Below are 23938 nucleotides of genomic sequence, written 5' to 3' on the forward strand. Positions count from 1 at the left end.
GAGCCTGAACAGCGGGACAGTAGAAGTCCAAGTTTAAGACTAGTATGAATAAGATTGGTTCMCTTCACGGTATGCAGAGTTCATTCAGCCAGCTGGAAGTTGAGCCCCATTTCAAAAGAAGGGATCAGATTATTTTGATTACTTAAATTCTAAAGCTCTTATACTTTAAATTTTTATAAATTGTCTTGTGTTTAAAAAAAATGCATATATACCTTATGAACCTTGAATGACAGACATTGGATTTTCTCAATGTCATGACAGAAATGAAGAAAATGGGGGGGAAAAATGTGTTCAGCCTTGGATATGTGAGAAAACTCCAAAACTCTGGCCAAAGGCTCTAATTCCATAAATCCCTGAAGTCTCTTGAGATTTCAAATGGCATTAATGTCARTGAAAATGGAGGGTGCTTCGAAGTCCTCAATACTGAGGACTTCTGACAACTGATAAGAATTTAAATATATTTTTACAGTCTGTGTTTTGTGTTGTTTTTCTTTTTTTGCTTTTTTAAATGGAAACATTAATTTCTTAACATTTATGAAATAAAATGCATCAGGATAATTTCACGTTGTCTCTCCTTTTCTGGGTCCTTTGTTAGATTTGCTTCTGGTAAGGTTCTTTACATGCGTACGCATTTTATTTTATTTATTTTTTATTTTTTACTATGTGACTGATTTTCTTCTGCAGTCTTTGTGGTTTTGGGAACTTGTATTGCTGTGCAGCTGGGAACGAACCCTGACTGGATGTTCTTTTGTTGTTTTGCTGGAACATTCATGTTTTACTGCGCACATTGGCAGACGTACGTCTCTGGAACGCTGCGCTTTGGAATGTAAGTAACCCGGCTGAAAGTAAAACTGAAAGTTATGCTGCTTTCCGGTCTAGTTCAATTTTGTGTAATTGTAGTTAAGATCTTTAGGGTAGTAGTAAATTGTTTGTATTCATATATATGTGCATATGGCTTGTGATAGCTATTATATGTTGGATCCACAATTAACACAAGCCAAATAACAGTCAGTATTAGGAGTAGAAAAATATTCTTTTGCCATCTTACTTAATCAGGAGCTTATGATTTGAATTAAACCAAAATCAGGGAAAGTACATGATGTTTCTTCCCCAAGAATTGAACGGTTTTATCAGATGGTGGCAATCTGGTTTTAGTTATTCAGTTAAACTCCTACTTATCTCTTTAACAATATTACTTGACTTGTCATGATGTATAATCTTTACTATTGCATACAACTCTTAACATAGTCTGTTAGTTGACATTGTGCCTGCAATTTAAAGTTCTGAATCTCTTTTTAGTTGGGGTAGATTCTAGTTCAGTAATGGGACCAAAATTGCAAATTCCACTCAAATTCCATGTCTTATGGGTTAGCTCTCCAGAACGTATTTCTAAAATGTCTGCTCAAAATAATAAGATATCGTAATGATATTCAGTGTTTACTGGGGGGAGGAAATCTAGAACCGTATTGTAATCCTGATTACACCAAAGCAAAAGTAGTTTCTCTGGTAGTCAATTCTCTRATATTTCAATGTTAGAAGTAAGACATTTGGCTCAATTTATGTACTGTTTTAGGCATCTTGCTTTCACACCATACTAAAGGTCTCAATGCTGAGTACTTTTAGCTTCCATTGAACTTTATGGGACCCTAATAATGACACTTTCCCAGTTTTTGGAACCTTGGCATGTGCTTGACTTTAYAGGTGCAGGTATCAAAACTACCTGATTTGCCTCTGTGCTCCAGACAGATATGTACGTTACTACTGGTATTCACTGTAMATTTTTCATTTGATGGTCTCTGGTGAAAAGTCTTTAAAATTGGAGACAATATTTTGCAGCAGAAGCATTGTTATGCATGGTTTTATATTATGAGAATTTGATGACCCATCAATAAGTAGYTAATGTAGACAAGGTAATAAGGGCACAGAAGTATGCACAGCATTATTTTAGATATCGGACAGCACTGAATAGTAAACACATTTGTTTCATTTGCCCTGTGTCAYAAGGTTAATAGACTGCCACAAGCTGACATTCATTTCTGCGGCAAAAACTCTGTGATTACTTAGTATTCCTGTAAATGATTCTCACTGTTTGATATTAGTTTTTTTTGAAGCTTTTGTTTCACCAAACTTAAAACAAAAAAAGCCTGTATTTTATCTACCCTTTCAGAGCCACGGGGATGTACAGGCTTACGATATTCTTGCTCTTGAATAAGTGCAGCTGAAGACAGCTATTAAAAGGAGCTCATAAGTAGTTAGTGTGCAGTAACTTGTTCCTGTCTCTGTACCCTAAGTAGTCACTGTATGTCAAAAATAGACCAAGGGAGCTATTGAAAGTGGTGATGTTATAGGAAATGTGACAGCATATCTAACTTGCCTTCCCTTCCAAAGAAGCAGGAAAGGGCATGCAGTTGGTGATTGCTTATTGTATGTGATGAGCCAAGAAATTGTATTTCATTATGGAGATCAACTTGATAGGTAAAGTGAAAAGGGCTCAGGGAAGAGCAGCAGACCRCTAAAGGGCTTGATGAGATCAATGTTTTAGTCTTTGCGCACAGTTCAGACTTGAAGAGTTAARTGTATAATCAGCTTGGCTTGCTGAAAAGTCTGTCATCTTCAAAAACAACCAACCAAATAACAAAAAACCTTTTAGCGCGCCACATTTAGTGCATGCTTGTGGAACTGAATCCCGATTCGTGTGTAATATTGCTTTGCCAGCCTTGATGATTCACTGAGTGCAGATTGCACTTTGTGTCAGACTATCTGCAGAGCAGGAGTGTTCACCCTGACGGAGGAGAAAGTGGGATTGTTTCTGCCAAATTCCTACAGAGTATCGCAGGTGGAGTAGGAAAACTGTTGGTTTAATTSTGCCTGGTTATTGAATACATCAGCTGTTCTGGTTCTTCCCACTGGCAACTGCTGAGCTGTCCTGGGCCTCTCTAGGATTGCAAAATAATCACTTGAGATAGTAAGGTCTCGGTGATCTGTCTCCATCTTTAAATGATCATATACTTTTATTAGGTCTTGGCAGCTGATACAGACCTCTTGAAAAGCAACTTGAATTGCTTAAGTAGCTCAAAAATTAGCTAGAGGTCAGTGTTGCTTAAAAATCCACAGTGAGGAAGCCGGAAGTATCACAAAACAAATTGGGTAGGTTACAGTAAAAGTCACTATAATAACATCAGCAGCGCAAAGACAGCAGGAAACATCAGAGCGAGATATAGAAGTGGGGTTTTTTGTTTTTTGTTTTTTTTTCTTTTCTCCCTTCTTTTAAAGAAGCAAGCAGCCTACCTGGAAACAGGTTTATGAAAGAGCAGGCATATGCTGCACACTTAAACAAAATGATGATTCTGAATTGCACAAAAGCATTCAATATTGAAGCAGTCCAAATGAGTTGCTTTGTTTTCCTGTCCTGTTTTTCAGTGTAGTAACTGGTTTATCTGGGTTGTGAATTAGCTGGGCCACGTTACAGAATGAGCTGTGYTCAGGCCTAGTTTTATATGGGCGCAGCTGTGCCATAATTGGTGCATCTCTGGTTTGCAAACAGTGCGCTTTCTTTTGCGCAACATAAAAATTGAGCTGTTAAGCCCAACTGGACTTCCACATACCCGTGGGGAAGYAGATCTGTTATTTTAGGAAGACAGTGCAGGATATGAAACACAAACCCTGGAAGGAATTTGCTTGCAGTCAGCTGAGTCCAATTACGATTATTAGCTGTGATATTATTAGTTGTGTTTATTAGTTCTTTCTGGGCCAAGCTTACTCCACTTGGATTCACTGCTTTTGCACCTCCTTGTTGTGCTGSCTTCAAGGAGGATATTAGCAGCTGTCCCTGTGTTTATGCAGGTTCAGTAGTGTAGCCAACCTTAAACTCAGTGCAGAGACAGTCTGACTCTGYGGGAGCTATTTTAAATCCAGTATAGTAAGCAGTGAACCTGGAGCTATTAGTCTTTGTAAGATCTGAACTGGCTTCCACGTTGCATCTTGATCGCTGTCTTAAGAGATGTGACCCACAGCACCCCTGCCACTGTGTTGGAGCTGTGCAGGCACAGTACCTATAGCACAGAAACAGAAATGAAGACATTATAGATGTGGCTGTGCTGGCTTGGGGACAGTGCTAAAATCAGATTTTAAAAAACMCAGGGGCACCCATCAGGGGTCCACGTAGAGACATGAAGAAGTGGCTGCACCATGAACTCCAGCATTTATTTCTCTCATGAGTTATTGCATTATCTTGTTTATTCCAAGCTGCTTTAATTGAGATAATGGAAAGCTGGCAGTCGTAGTAATCAAAGATGTATATAGACAAACAATGAGATGGAAATTGGTTTCTAAGGGTGCTTCATAAAGCTAGCCAATGAGTTACAAAATGTGATCTTGAAGCATTCATAGTTAGAGGTTTGGATAAAGCATATTGGCAAACATTAAGAGGAAAGAACATTTCTTAAGAGCATTCATAGAACTGAAAAGTTACAAATGTTACTTCGCTGTTTGAGTAATAGTCCCTAGTGAGTAACAGTCCCTAGGGAAAGCAAAAGAATTCAGGCTATCTAATGAAACAGCCACTATTGAGGAATGTTGGAGAATCTTGGAACATTCCTGTTAAATGACACTGTAGCAGTTGGACGTGAGCAAGAACCCCCTTGATAACAGAGCGGCTTAGGAAGGGAAGAACATTAAATTGTCTAATGTTTTGAGSCCTCCAGCAGGGGTATAAAAGAGATTAGTAAATGAGGGTGCATGTCAGAAAACAACGAAAACAACTAAAACCCCACCTTTCTCTAGAGCACTTAACAGAAAAGGAGTTAGTGTGTTGTCCTGGATAGGCAATTCACACCGAATCTCAAAATACATCSATGGAAGCCTTYCAAGTCAAGAAAGTTTAGCACAGCAAGTGCTTGCTTTTGGGAGCAGTTTCAAGATCTCAGAATTACAGTAGGTGATAAGGCAGTAATCCCCATAGCTATACGGTTTAACACTTTCCATCTTAGTTCTTCAGCATGTTCTGAAGAACTTTAACACCTCTGTTATTTGCAGAGGAAAGTCTGAAGTTTGATGTAGAGCCTCTCGATGTCGGGGAGGAYGTTGTTTCTCTACACTTGCAAAAAGTATGTGTTAAGGTGTAGCCGTAGTAGGTGTGAAGTTTGCTGCTTGCAGTCTGTCTTCCTCGGTGTGCTTCAGTTACTCGTTGCCACCGGCTGGCATTTCACTAGCGCTTTATGTGTGTGTGTGTATTATGTATAAATATGAATAAGTGCCTTGCTGCAGTATAATACATACAGCTGAAATTAATGAGGGTTGTAGTAAACCATAACGGGTTTTTCCGTCATGATCCTCCTCCGCTTCCTTTCTCTCTCAGAAGTCCTTTGACAAAGTGTTTTACACTGGGAACCAAGCAGTCGTGTGCTGAGGTGCTGCTGCTGCTTTTTCTGCTTTTATCGTTGAAGGATGTTCTTACCACTGTGTGAAGCTGAGCTCCAACATGACAGATGCAAGCTTCACCTGTTTATCTCATCTGCAAAATGTTAAATCTACCTTAATGAGCAGCAAAAGGAAAAATTGACRTGTCAGCTGAAGTGTATTACAGAAGGGAAGGGAGAACAGCTTCTGGTTGATTTTTTAATTTTGTTTTTATTTAGAGATGAATTTCCTGTAACTGGAAATGGTTCTAATTCAGTGAAGCATTTCTTCCTTCTGTGCAGTTTGCTTTTTGATGCTATTTGTGTACATCATTGCATCCAAGTGAGAATGCTGGTTTGGAATGAGTTAAGATTCAACTTCATAATAACYTTTAAAACTAAAACATTTGAACTTCCAGCTTGTGACTTCTTAGCCTTTTTCTCTCATGTGATGATGAACATTTTCTCCTTGGTGCAACAGTTTCTTTAAGAAAACAATCTTTTGTCTCATGCTCGGATTCATAGTTCATTGCCCAGCCTGAGTAATCCCACTTGCACCCTTGGTAGATGGGGATAAGGCAGATGGAAGAATCATCATTTCTTGGACCAAAGTGCTGCTGCACAAAGTACTAAATAATATCCATAACCCCTTGAGTTTCCCAGCCTCATAACTTCTGCTTTCTGATGAGGCGAGAGTGTTTTTTCTCATCTGCTTTGTCCTACACCAGAGATGTCACAAGGACTTCTGTGGGTTGGGAAGGAGGAGGATGCATACACACCCTTCATAGTGTCGCAAAGTATTAAAAAAAGAAAAAAAAAATGTTGTCAGCTGTATCAGTAATGATTGACTTGATTTCACAGCAATCTCCAGTGTAAGTATCTGTTTCCTGATGCTTTTGCTTGATTGACTTTCTCAGAAAATCTCTTTGGTTTGAACTAAAGCCTTTTGGTTCAGCCTTTTGGATGAGGAAAGAATTGACTGCAGCTGTCTCTAGGCTTTGCAACTTGATTCAGTGGTAGCCATTTTAAAGTCTAATGTCTTGGCTCGTTTCATCAAACCAGGATGCTTTAAAAATTGCATGTTGAATATGCTCAACAAATTAGYGTTGACAAGTGTATATTCTTCATGCGTGGCTAGCCAGTTGCATGTTGCCTGGTTCAAGGTGCTTACCGACTTGGCAAGGCAACCTAGCAGAGCAAAAAGCAAAGAAAATAAGAGTCGTCACTGGCAATATTTAAATAAAGTTAAGCACATGCCTAGGTTGGTGGTCCCCTCTGAAGTTTTCCTAAATAATGTTAACATTTAGCCACATCTGAATTAGAAATACCACTTTTTGAGTAATGTTGAAAAAGAAAAGAAAATTACAATGTCCAAAAGTAACAAAGCTGGCTGTTGTAAATATATGCAACTTTCTCTTCCTGTAGTCCCTTAAAATATCAAATATTACCTTTTCTAATTATATACTGTATATGTAATAATTAAAATGATTATTGGCCTGAAATTCAGTTTACCATGTCACCAAGCATGGGACTGTACATCATACTACACTTTTTTTAAAGCTCTGACAGTGCAATTATGAACCTTGTTTCTCTTTTTAATCAATTGGCATGTTACTTGATGGCAGTCCGCATGCTTCTGTTAAAAACATTTTGATAAGTACTTGCTTTAAACCGAATTTATTGCTGAATCTTTTTTAAACTAGGTGGTTTGATGCAACTTTAATGAGATCAAGTTTTAAATTACCTTAGTTACAAAATAATCTTATAAACCTGTCCCATAGCAGTCGATGTGTATGGTAGCCGTGTTTGCTACGGCTTATTTTTCATCTGACAGGGGTGCAAAACAAATGTATACAGGACATATAGTTCAGTTACCACTGAATAGGGGTCTGTAGCTCCCTTGGCTTCCTCTTTAACATTATTTGCGGAGAAGTCAAGGAAATGAATGAGCATGGAGGCGTGAGTCCATGTTTTCTCTCAGATGTGGCTCACTGAAGATGCGGCCAGGGAAGCGTGAAGAAGATTGCTTTGTCATGATCTGCGTTTCCATCCTACAAAAAATATGCAGTAGCGTCTTTGTGCAAAAAACTCATATTTCGAGTGTCATTCACAGGCACGAGCATGGGGTAGGAAGATGAGAAATCCCGAGCTGTGTGTTTGATTGTGGCTTTTATTTGCTCCRACTTGGAGCAAGGAATTTCATGCCGTTTGCTTCCTCACACGCAAAACGGCGATTATATTTGCCCACCTGATGGAATTGTACCGTAAAACAGTAAATTAGATAAGCTCTGTATGGAGTTTCAAATGTGCAAAATACTACACAGGTTGCAGTATTTTTATCAATTCTTTGATGCTCTAATTTTTTTTTTCCTGGTCATTAATTCCCTTATTCTGCCCTTTAAATTGTCTCAGTGGTGAATTTGTGATGCTCTAAAGGAGTTGTCTGTATTTTGTTTTTCATGCTGCAATTGAAAATCGGTTCTCCTGGGTTAAATTAGCTGCAGCGCTCAGTAAAATGTTTTGCAATGTTTCTTTCCCTCACGCGTAGATTTGATGTTACGGAGTCTATGCTCTGTACAATAGTAATCCAGCTTCTCACAGGAACCCTGGGGACCTGGTTCTGGAACTACACGGTAAAGCGAGCGTTAATGCTATCCAGCAAACAACGGCATGGACTAAGAGACAGCACCTTTGTCATGCACATAACTGGTATATGAGAAGCATCTTGCTAAGGGTATTTCACAAGTGCTCCGATATGAGGGGGGGAAAATGTTTGCAAAGTATGAATGAACATCCAGTCCGACTGAAAATTGGTTTTTGAAAGCATCACGTTTTACTTGAAAACAAAGCAGGAGGCTGCCCATTAAACAGAAAAGTTTGCTTTGAATATTTTTATTCTGCACCAATTCTGGCATCACCTAAAAGATAGCCAGGGTTGTGGAAGCAGCTCTGTAAGCRTGGGTCTAAAATAATGCTGTTGGAACTGCTTTTTAAAATTGGAGAGATTTTTTTTTTTCTTAATTCAAATACCTTTCCACCAGAAAAAAGAATTGCTTGGCTAGTTCACGGAATTGCATGCCATGCAATCGCTTAAAAAGTTGCCAGTTATCGATTAGAAATAGCTGTTTTGACCTATGTCACTTTGTCCTCATAGTCCAGTCACTTAACTGTGCTTACAGCTTCATTAAGTAACTTCATTTCCTGGTTGTCTTTATTTTCCGAATGCTTTTCCYTATGTCTGTGCTAGAGGTATCCTTTTCCACTCTGGTTTACCACTCTTCAGAAAGGACTTTCTCTTCCTTATTTCAGCTTTTTAAATATGGTGTATATAGATTTTCTTCTTTTTCCCAGTAAAGTGGTATCATTAAAAGTGAATGGTTTGGGTTCCTTGAAATTTCTCATATTTGTTGAATGATTATCCCTGAATATTTCAAGGAAAACCCCTGGCTATAAGAATASCTTTTTAATAGCCTACTTAAAACTGCAGCACACTTTAAGTAAAACTATCATGAGATTTTTGTGGCAAGCAGTTTGTTTCAATATCTTTTATTAAACCTGCATTGATGCAAATTATGCTGTTCTTTTTGTCTTGCATTTAATATTTCAGCATAATCTCTGCTTTCATGAGGCTATTAAAAAGATTCTTTAATTRCTAGTTCTAATTTAGATTGAACAGTATTAGCAATCCRGTATATCGTGTTACATCCACTGGCTGCATCTGACACTAGGCGAAATGTCAGTTAAGCCTGCTCTGAAGGTAGTCAAATGACATGATTTTTTTTTTTAAATACTTTGTTGACAGTATATGAAAGCCTGGAAATACTTAGTTTCGGGAAATGGTGATGCATCAAGCAATGACTTGAAGGAAGGAAGGAAGAGTTTAATCAAGATTTTAGCCTGTTGTGATAACTTTATGACTATTCCTGAAAAGACTTAGTTTTAAAATGTTTTTCCTTAACTGCTAAAACATTTTATGTCTTTAAGTCACAGTTTGTGTGTGGAGTTTTTTTTTGGTGATGGGAAGAAACTCAAATTCTATAATGACAGTGAATCAAATAACAGTTTATTCTCATCCATTTTAGGCAAGAGGGAGAGGAAAGTTCCAATTCTTTGCATAGGTAACCTGGAACCGATAGGCTCATCACGGTCTCCACCCTCGGAAAGGATGCTTTTGCCTTTCGTGAAGAAAGTTAGTTTTACAAATAAATAAAATTGCTGTGTGTAGTGGATGAGCCGGGCATAAGCGTTTTGTCACTTTTCCTCCAGCAGCAGAATGCTAAAAGTTTGCTTATGACAATTTTCCTCACACGCACAAATTTTTACCAGTTTTTAAGCATACTGAAATACAGAATAGACTTAATTTTCTCAAACGCTTGCATATGTGGCTTCGTGTTCTCTAGCACTTTTAATTTCAGTCTTGACTTCTWAATGAAGATACTAGCACTTCCAAGTCGTTTACTCAGAACAAAAAGCCTCATGCTTATTTTACACAGTTTGAGGTCAGGTGGTATAGAATTTATTTCAGTATTGCTTTGTTTCTGAGATGGAAAAGCTACAGGAAATATATATTCACACTATTCTTTATCTGATAACCRTTTCATATAACAAATGCATTTCTAATGAGGAAAGTGTAACAATAAATCCCCATTTTAAAAATTCTAGATGACCCRGCAAAACACGAAGCGACTAGATTACAGTTCTTGCAAAATCAGTAAACCTTGTACTTGCACGTGTTGGGTACTAAGGCTTTTGTAAAGCCAGCAAGGGAAAAAAAAAGGAGGTTCTTTAACAAGCTCTTTTATTTTTTTAATTAATGAAGCTTGCTTGTGCCTTTAGCCTATGGAGAAATTATTTAAAAGAACACTTAAGTTTTAAACAATAGTATGCTTGAAGATTTTGGAATCAAAACAGCTTTACTGTATTTTGAAGTGTAAATGTGCAGAATTCTAAATAGCTGCAGTTCTGCATACCTCCTCTTGCAGCTTTGCAATGTCACCCTTCGTTACTTGTAATGGTGTAATTTGGCTTTTGCTTGTGAAGTTTTACCTCAAATTTTGGTGTTTGTTTCATAGACCAGAAGTGGGCAGTTTTAACGATGTGCTAATATGGTTTAGCACGGTATATATTGCATAAAGAGGAATCACAAATGAGGGAGCTGATGTATGAACTTGTAAAATGGTCAGACTTTTCTAGAAAATGAAATGTTAAAACAATAATTATGCTGCCAGTATCTTCTATTATTATAGAAAACGTAAGTGTGAAAGCTAGCAGGTAATCTATACTCACGTTGTGCATGACCAGAAAGCACATACATACAATAAAATAACAAAATACAATAAAAATAGAGTAAAACATGTTGCAATGCATACAGTGCAATGCTTGCAGTCTCACTGCAAGAATTGGAGAATGCCTTCTGAAGATACGTATGAGCATACTGCTGTCTTGTGAATTCAGACAGCCGGGGAGTAAGGGATAAAATGTGTATTTAAAAATGCACAGCTCCCTTGCTTCCCCAGCTTTATTCGAATGCAAATACTTCGTGTCCTCATTTACAATCCCTAGTTCACAACAGTAGCTGGTGCAACATGAACATTTTTTGACCAAGTCCCTGCTTGCCAGCTTCAGTTCCGCAGAACTATCATTTGTTATTCTTTCTTAACATCGGTTTGCTGCAGAATTGGTGTTTTTCAAGGTTGCGGTTTAAATGTTTTTCTTAGCCTTGCAATTAAATGTTCCGTCTACACGTTTTTAGTTTGTTAAACTACCGAGTCAAGGGTCTTTGTAGCTTTGTCTTCAGTGTCTAATCTGTCTTTGCTCCTTGATTCTTTGCCTGGATGCTGCTGGTGGTCTTAACTTGACTCCAGGTCTTCTATTTATTTTCTAAAGGATGAAAAAGTCCCCGGTTTATTTGAAGAAGAGCTCTTTGGGACTAAGCGGCTTTGTGTCTTTTGAGGAACTGCTGCAATAAGTTTAYGTCCATCTATTGTGGTGCAGGCATGTCTCAGGAAAACGGCTTGTTTCATTTTTCTTCATTTCTTAGGTATTAGAGATCCRCCGCATGTTGTGCATTATGTCTCCACATCATCCTAGCAACGTAAACTGTTTGGGCAATGCTGACATGACTCAATTCGTCAGGAAACGTCGGGCAAAAAATAACCTCTCAGGTTAGGGGAAGTGTGGCCTAAGTGATTGCTGAAAATATCCCCGTTAAGAAGCTTTGAGAAACCTCCTTAATTTAGCTGTAAAACTTTAGGCTGCTAGCCTTGCCCATTTGTTTTTCTTAGGATGTCCACTGCAGCATTAAAGCAAGCAAATAAATAAAAGCRCGAGAAGAAAATGGAATCAGACTTTGAACTGGCTGATTCCCATCTTGCTTTGAAATATTTCTGCTTTCCTGCAGGTCTGCTTATGGTACCAGGCTTTTAGCCGTGTTTATCTGAYGTGCTGACTTCCCCAATAATAATAAAAAAAAAAGGGACCTGCAGTACCAAAGGCTTCTTCCCCACTTTTGATTCCCGAATGCTGTGGTTTTTTTGCACCACCTATCTTTATCATTCGAGTAAAAATATTTTTCACTGTTAGTCAATAAATGATCTGCTTCTCAAGCTTGATTTCTACAGTCCTTAGCATAAGATGTGCTCTAATGTGCAACAGAATTCTCTATAAAAATGTAATTTACTCTCTGGAATATTTCAGAAGGTGTTTTTATCCCCCTGCGTCGTGAATAATTTCCCTAATCACTAAAGCAAACTAGATATTTTTCCCCCAAAGGTCCGTGTGGGCGATACGGAAGGGCTTTAGCCAGTCTAGGTTCAAACTGATCAAGCAGCTTTTTCCTGTTGCCCAGGTTTTTGCTTTGTCGTTTTTAGGCACCTTCCCAGTTCTCCCCAAACTTAAAACCGGTAAGGTGACTGAGGCAGTTTATGGATCTTTTTATTACTACCACGTTTTATCCTGAAGTTACTTACGCATACGAGTTAATCATTAAAGCCGAGGAATGAACGTCCTCTAGATTGCCTGATATATGTTAACGTTTTCCGGGTAATGCTGTACGTTACCTTTTCATCTGAGCAAAGCCACTGTTGCATTGCTTTTTAGTTAGTATCCTTTCATTTTATTACTGCGTTGCATTTTAAGGGCTGGCTAGCACTTCTGTGAAACCTAGTAGCAGTCTGCTTGCCTTGCATTTGGAGGCCTTAATTTTCTTCCCTTTTATTCCTCCTTTTACTCCCTTGTTTTCCAAGTCTGTAGCTACGCAGCCGCTTTAGCTTAGCACAGTTTTGCTCTGCTGCCAAAAGAGGCGGTACAGACCTTTCGCTGCCCTCTCTGTGGTGCTTGCATCGTTCCGAGGCCACTCGAAATGGATTAAAAAAAGCAGATCTGCTGGAAACTGGGGCAGGAACTGTCTTTTTTTCCCCCCTCTCCCTTTTTTTTCGTTGAGTCATTTTAGCTGAGCCAATTTCCTGATGCAGCTGGTGGCATGAGACTAATGCACAAGGGAGAAGGGACTGAGCAGTTGGGTTTGGGGGGAGGCGAAAATGGTTGGAGAAATGGAGAGGCCAGGATAACCGCTCCTTTTTAGCAGCAGCATGGATTTATTCCAGTTTAGGATGACGGCGCCGCTACAGCAGAAACTGCAGCTAAACGGAGAGAGGAACAGCGAGCCGCCTCCCCCTTTCGCCCAGCTTCTCTTTCCAAGCGTTGTTCCCTTTTTGTGGTCTGGCTTCGAGGAGTTGCCCATCCGGATTCCTGTAGTCGCGGATTTCTAAGGACAGAAGTGACCGTTTGGCAGTCGAATCCTGCAATAAAATTTCCCTGGGTAATTGCAGCTTCAGGCCTGTGCTCCGCTGGCGTAGAGCTTATCTTTTACAGAGTCATCCAGCGGCGATTTTAATGCGTATGGGGACAGAGTCCCCTGTAGGTAATATGTTCCAGTCATTTTTCACCCCCGCTATTAAGAACTTGCACCTTATTTATAGCAGCAGTTTAGGTGGCCCATTTCTTGCCAACGGATCTTACATCTTTGCCTTCTGGCTTAAGGAGCGCTTTAGTGTCCAACATCTTCTCTTTATGCAGAAATTGAAGTTAAACCTTAACTCTTTTGTTGTTGTGCAACATGAAATTCTTATTATACGTCAAGAAGGAGTTTCTGACCAAGCATCATCCTCATGGTTCATTTCTGAACCCTTTCCAGCTGCCTTGTCCCTGTTTTTTTTCCTTTTTTTTTTTTCTCTTTAATAGTGGAGGGCAGAACTAAGGGCAGTGTAGTGAAGGCTGTTACCACAGCTGTGTCTAAAGACGATAGCCCTAGCTTCCTAATCTGAATCCAGACACTGCACCCATGGATTTGGTTATTGCCTTCAGTGGGCTGCCAGTTTCGTCTAAGAGTCTGTTTTTTGGAAACCTCGTCTTGAAAACCTTTCATACCTCGTTTTGAATGATCTGAGTATGTGATCTTGTTTTTTTTTTCATTAAGATTAGTGCTGCCAAAAGAAACCTGTTCTGCTGTCCAAGTAAAGCTATAAACTTGAGTTGCCTACACTAGTTACTAGTCAGTGTTTCGGTGAGTTTTTTTCTAGCTACTTTATGTTCTTCTAGATCACCGACAGTTGCAAAATACACTTGTGTTAAACCCGTGTGGACTTACTGAGCTTCTTCAGCCCTTCCTCAATTGGACGCCCAGAAAACACATTTCCGTACTAATTGTAAAAGCTAAGAGGAAGCAACTTGCATTTAATCAGGTGTTTTGTCGCTCACTCTTCTCACGTGTCCTGAGCATCCGTAGCTTTTTCTTGCAAGGTATTTTAAATGCTCCATCTGTTTGGGTGAGGACTGTTTGGGTGAGGACTGAAAATACAGATTTTTTTTTTTTAAGAACTTTTTTACTTTTTCTGGGAATTGATTTTTTTTTTTTTTCCCTCCTCCCACCAAACCGGTTTCGGTTGCCTTACAAGATTGTTGTCGATGAAATCAGGATATAGGAGGACCCCTGAAGCTATTTCCTGTGTATTTCATAGCTGCATGCTTGACGTAGTGAAAAGACAAATTACAGAGCAAAAGCGTGTAAAGGAAATTATCTTTATTGGAATCTTCTCTAGCTTTACTCTGACAGCCCCACCCTCCCAAGCCAAACTCTTTCGCATTACAGAAGCCGGCTAGTACATGGCTATTGCTGCTCTCCTCTCTTCTTTCTTGCCTTTTATACTCTCCTCTGCTGCCTGCTGCTTCGCTGCTCATTTGCTTTATGACTTTGGGAGGCAGCAGCGGGAGTTTGCAATAGCGACAGCCGTAGGGTTGGGCGCCTCGTATCCTGTTTGCGTGCTGTCGGCAGTGCCGCCACGTGCCGATTCTGCTATTTGTTCCCTAGGTGCCTGTCCTGCTCTTAGGGAGCTGTTCAGAAAGTCTCCGGGCTGGTGGAAAGGTGACGTTGTACAGTGGGAGCTGGATGCGGTGGTTTTTTAGTCTGCTGCAAGCAGCAGCCAACGTGTGGAGAATTCATAGTAGGAAAAGAGATCGCATTGAATCCCGTGTACACTTGCCCTTTTGCTTTCTTCTGCTTTGGGGGATGTTCTACATGGAAATTAGATGCAGCCTCATAATTATCACTTGTTCATCTTGCTCCGCTGCTAAAGTGGAAATCCATTTTGGCTAGACTGGAGGATCTACTCCAAAACTGGAGCAAAGGCTAAAGAAAGAATTTGWGGTGGTACGCACTGATCTGATATTAAATTGCTTATATGGTCTTGTAGGTCATTTGGCAAAAAAAAAAGAAGTTCGTTATTCCCGATGCCTATGCAGTTGTGCTTAATATCATTAGAGTCTTTACAACAGCCAAAGAACTGGTTTTGAGTATTTTAGGAAGAGCTTTATGATTAGAGCTAATGCATATGCCATAAATATTTGGAACCGACCCAAAGGATTACTTTTGGTACAGTATTGCCATATAAGACAGTATTATACGGCTTCCTATTATACACCAGAAAGTTCCTCCTCTTTATGTTTTACTTACATTTTTCTTTAATTGTGTTTCTGGAATCGATTTGTATGGCCTTGGTTTTTCCCTCTTGCTAGCACTGAGACTTTTGCCTGATCTTTAAAACAAAGTCTTAACTTGAGTCGTTTTTGTAAACTTTTTCTTCCTGCCTTTCTACAAAACATATTAGCTATGCTAGAACCAGAAGTGGTTTCTCTTCTTGCTGCATGCTAGATACTGAATTGCGTAATCTTTAGCAATGCAGCTGACTCTACAGTTTACGTACGCATAAGCTCTTCAGAGATTCAAGTTTCTTTGAGTTTGGTGCTTCTCGGAAAGAATTCATTTAAAAAAAATAGTAGAATAGGAGGAAAAAAGTGGGGACTAAAAATCCTTCCTGAATTTTATCATCTGAAATCGATTCATTTTTCTTGGTGGGCAAGGTTAAAACTGAATATTTATTTCTGTAACTGATATTGGTCAGTTAAAAGAAAAGTTCCAACTGTTCCTTTTGACAAAATGGATTTTTATCGCACTGTGAAATTAGGAAAAAAAACCATGGCACGGCTCTTTTAACAAAGAAACTAAAATATATTTTGCTTTCTAAATTATCAATGCCTCTTTTGTTTTCCTGAGTATTTTTGAATTTTTATACTGTGCATGATAGAGGAATGCTGCTGAGCTTGCAAATAATTGACTTGAAATTGCTTTGAATAATTCTGGCTTTTTTGGCTTTTTATACCTAATCAGAATTGATGTGACTGAAGTGCAAATCTTCATAATAATCATGCATTTACTGGCGGTGATCGGAGGACCACCTTTTTGGCAATCTCTGGTAATTTTGTTGTATATCCTATTTAATGCCTGTTTCTATTAAGCAGTATAAAATAAGAATGATCTAGGAGAAAGCTGGAAGAACTACCTGTGTAGAAAATTAGTTTCATTTGTGAGGGAAAGCTCTCGTATTTCCTCATAAATGGAAATACATATTCTTAAGTATGGATTAAATGGCAATCATTGTGCATTCTGGTTTTACCAGAGTTATTTAAAGAAGCCATTATTTTGTATTCTGCAGGTAGAAAGATATCAAACATTTCATGGACTTAAGTGCGCTATTTGGATATTATTTTGTCCTTTTCTGAAGTCCAGCTGCTTTTGAGTGATCTAGCCAAAGCTTGAATGAACAGCGACCCACAGAATACTGAATTGGGTTGAAGCCATGGGGGAAATTTTTGGAGAGCAGCTGGTAACCCTCAGTAGCTAATTTGGTCTGAATGTGGAAAAATTGCCTCTATCTATWTAAGATATATATTTTTAAATGATGGCGATCCTATTTGTGTACGCTGTCTGCCGTGGGCTGATTACATATAGATCCCGCAGACTTTAATGAGGCTCACCAGGCCCTGTCAGTTGGCAGATTTATGGGATATCACAATTTAATTTTATATTAGCGTTACTGAAGTCCCCCCTGCCCGTGGCTATTGAAACAGCATTGCCCAGAGAGAAGCATCGACACAACAAATTAAGAGAGAACTACTGAAGTATTGATTTCATGGAAGGTTTTCCTTCCTGAGTGGTTGTTGTGTATCTGATGAAAGCACTTTCCAAGGTGGATAAGGCGATCTTGGTCTATAAGAAAACCAAGAGATAGTCAAAAATTACTGAAATGCTCTAACTCGAATCACTGAATTTCTAATCTGCTCCATAAAAGTAGATAAATGAACCCTCTAATGTTTTAGAGTTAATCCTGATTACTCCAATTTTGCTACATGTGCTTCCAGGTTTAAAAGGAAAAAAAAAATACAAAAAAAAGAGACCCTCTCCCGCCCCAGCTGTTACATAACCTGCAAAGTAAATACCACCTATAAAATTATGCATGTGGACAGAATTATTTCTAAAAAATGATCCTACAAGTCAGCTTACTGGTGCCAAACTTCTCCAAAGACATTAACGTGGTCAACATCCACAAAGCTATTCTGCATTGGAAATAGGGATTCCCCAATTCATGTTCGCAGTTTCCTTTTTCCCTTAAAAAGATAAAATAATTGCTGCCACAGCAGCTTCTGGCATGATTCAGTGCAAGATAATGTTTGCATGAGAAAATTTAAAGTTCTTCCCTTTTATTATTTAATAACTTTACCCTTTTCAGCCAAATGCTGCTGCAACAAAGAACTCTTATTAAATTTCGAGACTTTGCTTAGACAGCTCCCAAAAGATTAAAATATTTTGAAATCTAGTGTTGGATTTATGGATGCATTTCTCTAGAGAGCAAACTTCAGCCTGTTTCCCATGACAATTAGGAATTTCCCTTTTTCATTCCACTTGTGAGTTGTTTTTGTTTACGGAGATAAACATTGCTTACTGCTTGCAGAGCAAAATATAACTCAAAGAGAAAAAAAACTCTTTTCCTTTAACATTTCATGTGACAGCAAAATTGGTGTTTTAGTGTTTTGGTTCCTTTTTATAAGGAAAAAGAAATTAATGGAATAAAATACGTGGTTGTATGCTCAAACATTCCACTTTCTTATGCTAACTTGTGAAAAGCAAAACAATCTGAATTTACCAAATGCAGAATTGTGTATTTTGTCAATTGTCGCTTTCATTAGCTTGCTGCTTTTTCCCCACGAAACAGTGTATACCTGTGCTGGCTTCCTTCTTTCTGTCAGTGTAGGTTCTCTTTAAAGCTTTTTAAAACGCCATTCTGCAAGGCTCCTGGCATCCAGTAACTTCTGGTGGATGGTGAGTACTATTTCAGCCGCGATCCTCATTTGGCAAACGTGAGTAAAGTAAGCAAGCTTAGGTGCAACGTGTTTGATTTATTTATCACTATTTTTGAAGTGAGAAGTGCTAGAATTGCTCCTATTTTATCCCACAGTGGAATTTTTCAAAGAATAAAGATTTCATGAATAGGAAGCGAGCTTGGTTTTGACCCTTTATGAGTTGTTATCCCTGTTGCAGATGTGATAGAACTGCACGTAGACACAGCTCTACGCTACAGGTGGGATCCAGCCTTGCCTGAAGGACCAGCAGAATACTCTGACTTGCTCAGCTGGTTGAGCTTTTTCTAACTGTGAGTTAGCCAGGAAGAGTTTCTGGAGGGAGAGCGTCTGTGTGTCCGCTTACAGATGTCCTAGGTGCTCTTCAGTGTTGCTCCACTGAGCCCTCAGTTGTGCTCTTTTCCTGTCTATTTCCCAGTCCTTTTTATTCCCCATTCATTGTTGCTCAAAGCTTTGATTACGCCTAGCAGAATCCAGAACGGGTCTGGAGATCTCAAATTGATTTTTCTGGTGTATGATTCTGGATTCGCTTTAATCCATTCTTTGCCTGCTGCCACTTGTTTTTATTAACGTAGAATTGGCCTGTGATACTTTTTTCAACATTATCATAGTCTTCAGAAGTTCTGCTGGTGTTTGACTTCTAGTGAAGCCTGTGTGAATTACCAGCAACATCAGAATAATTGCATGGACTTTAGTGATATGTGGAACACCAGACAAGGAAATCCTGTGGTTCACCCTGTGGTCTCCCCTTTTTAAAAAAGGCAGGGACTGAAATGTCACTTTGTAGGAAGATCTCTGGGTACAACTCCATCTCTCCCTCTACTCAGGGTTTTTTGCCATGCTATTTGCTTGCGTTTGCTGCTCTTAACTCCTGGCCCTGCTGCATCCATTTCATATGCAAAGCAATTTAGCAGACACTGCCTTTTTATACCTCTCTTCTGACTTCATCTCTGCCAAACTTTTGCAAGTAGCTTGGTTTCCTGTTATTTATTTCTGCCAGATAAGTGCAGTCTAAGACCTATCACTCACTGCTGATGCAGCTATCAGTGGAAGCAAGAAAGAGTGTTAATAAGGCTCTAGCAAAGATGGATGTTATCAGTGTGGTCTCATCCTTTTCCCTTTCCTCAGCATCACTCTCGGAGCCATGTTAGAAGTGGTTTGGAGATCCTGGGGGTTTTTTTGCTCCCCCCCCCCAACCTGCTCACTTCCCTTCTCTTTGGGAAGCTTCAGGTTTAATCTCTTCCTGTAGGTGCAGAGAGCTGCCCTTGTGTTCCTCTTCCTGTAGAAGAGCAAATTCACCCCACTCTTTAAATACCAAAGTATCTTTATTGAAGCAGGTGGCAGCAGAGATGCCCTCACTTATAACATTGAGATGAGACCTTCAGAGCTCCTGTTCCTAGTAATATTAATGCATGTTTGACTTCAGCTAGCACTCTTCAGTCTATGCCTTTTTATTTACTTGTCATTATTCTCCCTTTAGCATCTTTCTGAAAACATTTTCTTTGACTAACAGTGCAGCCTGAGCAAGGGAGAAGTATGCTGAAGAGTGAGTGTCATGGAGCTATGCCACCTGGGAACCCTGCAGGACAGTGATTTGGAGAGATGGTCTGTCTGCTCCTCTGTAGGCTCTGTAAGAGCAAAGCATGAAGAGGCAGAGCTTGCTCTGTCTCTTGTCATGTATAGTCCTGAAAACACCGAGTGGTTATTAAGCTGTTAAACACAACAGAGAGCTAAGAATCTGTATCTGCTAAAAGCTATGCTGAGAGTGTGATTCAGGATACTAAAATAGAAACAACTTGACCTCATCTGAGCTTCTGTATGTAGTTGGACTCTTTGCTGTTTGGGAGCCAAGTGTGTTTATTCAGTAGGGAGTGGCATGACTGCAAATATTGAATTAAGAGACCAAGAAGACTTTTAGTAGTTGCATAGATAAATCTAGAAAGTTCTTTTTTTTTTTTTTTTTTCTGGGAAGTTTTCTCTCAACACCTGGTTCCATAACATATTTGCTGTGGTTTGTCACGAACTTTTTCTTCTTCATTTCTAATTTCCTCTGTTCTGCTCAAAACACTGCTGTTAAATGAAGATGACTACTGCCTTTCTTTCAAAGTTGCCTGTGCTCATTTTTCACTTCTCTAGCAACCCCATCGCTTGCTCTCTTAAGCTGGGTGACTCTCTGAGATGACCTAACTGATCGCTGTCCGCTTTCCTTGTATGGCCCATAGGGTAGAATCTGGTTTTTAAGGATCTTTGTTTAATTATCTCCAATAGCTCTTGCTTTGCCCAACTTGGTTTTGAGCTGCAGCTGTAAATTTTTATGACAGGCTCAGGAAAAGATCATCGATACACTTCTCCGCTTGATAGGTGCGAGACTTAGCTAGTGAGTTCTCAGTGTTTGGAAGGGTAGTACTGGGAGAAGGTTTCTGCTCGTTTCTCTGCTTTTGATAATTCTTTTCAGGTAATCAAAGAAAAGTCCCACTGATCAGGGAAGTTTGATGGAAGGATCATTGGGAAAAATACATACTTCTCTGATATGCTTCCTAGAAATTTAAATCTCTGTATACCAGAGAGAGAAAAGCAAATGTGTTGTTGGAAAGTGGAGTGTTTGAGTGCACCAGAAGTATGTAAATCCAATTTTAGTTTGCTTGTGCATACTTTAACTTCTTATCTCTCTACCATTAAGATTCCAGTGCTGAATATTCAGATGAAAATATTCCCAGCTCTCTGTACTGTTGCTGGAACCATATTCTCCTGTACAAACTACTTTGGTGTAATCTTCACAGGCGGAGTTGGCAAAAATGGATCCACTATAGCAGTGAGTACTTGGTTCTGCTGCTTTTACTTCTTCTTCAGCACCCTGTGGCTTTCCAGACATGCCTTCAATTTTGATTTAACTTAAGATCTCCTACATGTAAAATAGTCTCCTTTCACCTCTCCTTGCTGACTTGGAAAAAAGGTAAATACTGTCTGCATGAGAGTTTTAAAATTTGAGTGATTAAAAATTCTTATGGTACTTTGATATTTGCTTTTGAGTTAATCATAGAAAACAAGTTATGCAAACGCAGACTCCCCGAGAGAGTTCACAAAAAAGCCCAGTGCAAAAATCCATTCAGAAGGAAGTTTGTCAAGAAGGCTGGCTGTGGTTTTCATCCTTCTAGAAGACTTGTAATGTTCATATTATCGGTGAAAGCACAAGTGAGGGGAACTGGACAAGTCTCTTCTGCTTCAGTAGAGAAGATGATTTTGGAGCTCAAGGAGTTTTCTGAGAACCATTCTACACCAGCTTAATAATTATTTGCTTCCTAAAAAAGTGTTTTAGTTGAATTTGTCTAGCTGGCACAGAAAAACAGACGGTAGTACTGTCTTCTGTCACTTGCTAACAGAATCGGCCCCTACCTGTTAGACAAGTGTCAAAACTGTGAGTTTTTTGCTGTCTAAAGCCTCTTCTCCCCCTCATCTTGTTTTTGAGACTATGACTTAAACTAATTTATAACCCGTACATGAGGCATGTAGTAGGATGCCAGCACAAGAAAGGCTCAACCACACCATCAAACAACGCTCGCACAGGTTTCACCGCATTTTGTTCCTGCTGGTATGTGTGTTCTGAAAGACATGTTTTTAATGTGACGTTAGTTACAAACCACCTGTTTGCATACCACACAAATACTTGGTTTACTGAGGTTTTTTGCAATGCGTATGTTTTGTTAATTTAACACTTTATCTTACTGTAGGGAACGAGCGTCCTTTCACCTTTTCTTCATATTGGGTCAGTGATCGCATTAGCTGCAATGATCTACAAGAAGTCTGCTGTGCAGCTCTTTGAAAAGCATCCCTGCTTGTATATACTTACTTTTGGTTTTGTATCTGCTAAGATAACAAATAAGCTAGTGGTAAGTGCCTCCGAATCGTTGAGTCCCTTTTGTTATTGCGGTAGAACTTTTTTGTAGCTTTTAAAGTTCTCTGCGTATTTCATCAGCTAAATTTATTGTGGTTTGTGTACTAAAATGATACAATACTTGCACTTCCCTCATTAAAGAAGTTGTGAAGTGCAGGGAATAGAACATGAGTCTGCCTTTGTATTTGAAATGGGAGTAGGAAACTTCAAGCTCAGGCTGTGGTTACACAGCTAGTGCCAGTACAGTTTACAGTTCCTTAGGCTCTGTTCCTCTTCCCCAGCAGCTCATCCACATTTCTGCGATGTGTTTGTGCATGTGGATGATGAACTGGGCTGGGAACAGAGCTCACTGAAGCTCTCCCCATGTGCAGGTGCAGAAGGGAGGAGAGCCTGTTGGGGAAGGAGCGGAGGTAGAACTGCTGAAGCCAGCTGAAGAGTTCTGACAAAAGTTATTTGTCAAGTTTAGAACAACTGCTTTGGGGTTCACCTTAATAATTGTAACCGCTATTTCTCTCCAGTCGTTTAACTGGTTTGTACCAAAAAATGGACAGCAATGCTGTCAAGAGAGGAGGGGAACCTCTGTTGAATGGAGAGCTGCTGCCCCACACCACCTCCTTAGCTCTGAAGGCATACCTTGTATTGCCAGATGAGTTGGATCAGTGCTGGACATAACTCACATGGAAAGAAAAGGTTGTTTTTAATGAAGGCCTGCTCACCACACGGTCGCGTAAACGGTTGTGTTGCTAAAAGTGAGGATGTGGTGCAGGAACGGCCTCTGTGCAGTGCATGTGCACATGGGGGAGGGCAGGAACACTGTGCTCGGGCACGAAAAGGCACGATTACCGAACTTATACCAGAGAGATATGGTTATCCTCATCAGACAGCAATCAGTTGGTGAAGTGTCAGGAACACAAAATGTTTCTTTAAGATCTAGCAGTTGTGAATTTTTGTTTCCAGGCTCAACTAAACCTAAAACTCGCTATTCTGCTTGCAGTTTACTGTTTTGTTTCTGGCAGGAGGAAAAGCTTGTGGGCTAGAGAAATGCTAGTTTTTCTCCTGTGGCTAAACTCTTTGTCCTAATGAGAGAGATTTCTTCTCTGCAAACCTTGCATCTTCTGTAGCTGTAGACTCTCATAGCTAAAACAGGATTACTGCTGCTACTTTACTTAAGTACTTGATGTGTCTCATAGTAAAAGTGGCTTGAATGAAAACTTTTTTTGGCTGTGCATTCTGAAATCACTCTACCTTTGCTGGAGTATGTTTACTACTTAAACTTTTTTTTGTGTAGGTTGCACACATGACCAAGAGCGAAATGCACCTGCACGACACAGCATTCATAGGCCCAGCACTCTTGTTTCTGGACCAGTATTTCAACAGCTTTATCGATGAGTATATTGTACTTTGGATTGCCCTGGTAAGTGTGGGTTCACTTTCTGTTTGCCAGCAGTCATTACAAGCATGTTGCGCTCTTTCACAAATGCTGTTTCCCTTGGCTGAGGCTAGCTGACTCGCCTAGAGGACGATGGGCTGGGAACTTATTTTTCTGAGCCAATTTTAAATTTTAGGCCTCATGCAAACTGAGGTAAACAGGGTTTGCTTGGTGGTGTGGACTCTCTGCATAGTGTAAATGGACTTTTAAAGCCATGTAGCAAGTCTTCAAAGCTTAGAATAGAGTATTTTGAAGATCTGTGATGCCTTGTTAGCAAGGGAATACAGTACATGTGAAGTGTATGGCTATGCCTGAATCTCTTGAAGACATATACATCTGTCATTACTAGCTGCAAACYTTAAGCACACGTTTACCTTAAAAAGATTTTTCTTACAGAGCACTCAAGCTTACTCTGCTAAAACAGTGTAAAGCTTTTAATAAATAGAACTGATATGTATTGTTATCACTATT

General features: G+C 39.5%; 1 protein-coding gene across 4 annotated transcripts in view; it reads left to right on the top strand.

Annotated features, from left to right (window-relative positions):
* The window catches only part of CEPT1 (choline/ethanolamine phosphotransferase 1), a 31206-nt gene that overhangs the window by 6143 nt on the left and 1125 nt on the right, over positions 1–23938 (top strand). For 2 of the 4 annotated variants that reach the window (XM_026063815.1, XM_026063817.1), the window contains exons 4-8: positions 685–826; positions 7945–8029; positions 20827–20958; positions 21875–22033; positions 23327–23452. In XM_026063815.1, the coding sequence (XP_025919600.1) occupies positions 685–826; positions 7945–8029; positions 20827–20958; positions 21875–22033; positions 23327–23452 (644 nt within the window). Of the gene's footprint in view, positions 1–684; positions 827–7944; positions 8106–16119; positions 16205–20826; positions 20959–21874; positions 22034–23326; positions 23453–23938 lie in introns of all 4 variants that reach the window. The other 2 variants (XR_003253172.1, XM_026063816.1) reach the window with 2 other exon arrangements.

Source organism: Apteryx rowi, unplaced genomic scaffold (genome assembly GCF_003343035.1).
Source record: "Apteryx rowi isolate R43461 unplaced genomic scaffold, aptRow1 scaffold_200, whole genome shotgun sequence".
Classification (NCBI taxonomy): Eukaryota; Metazoa; Chordata; class Aves; order Apterygiformes; family Apterygidae; genus Apteryx; species Apteryx rowi.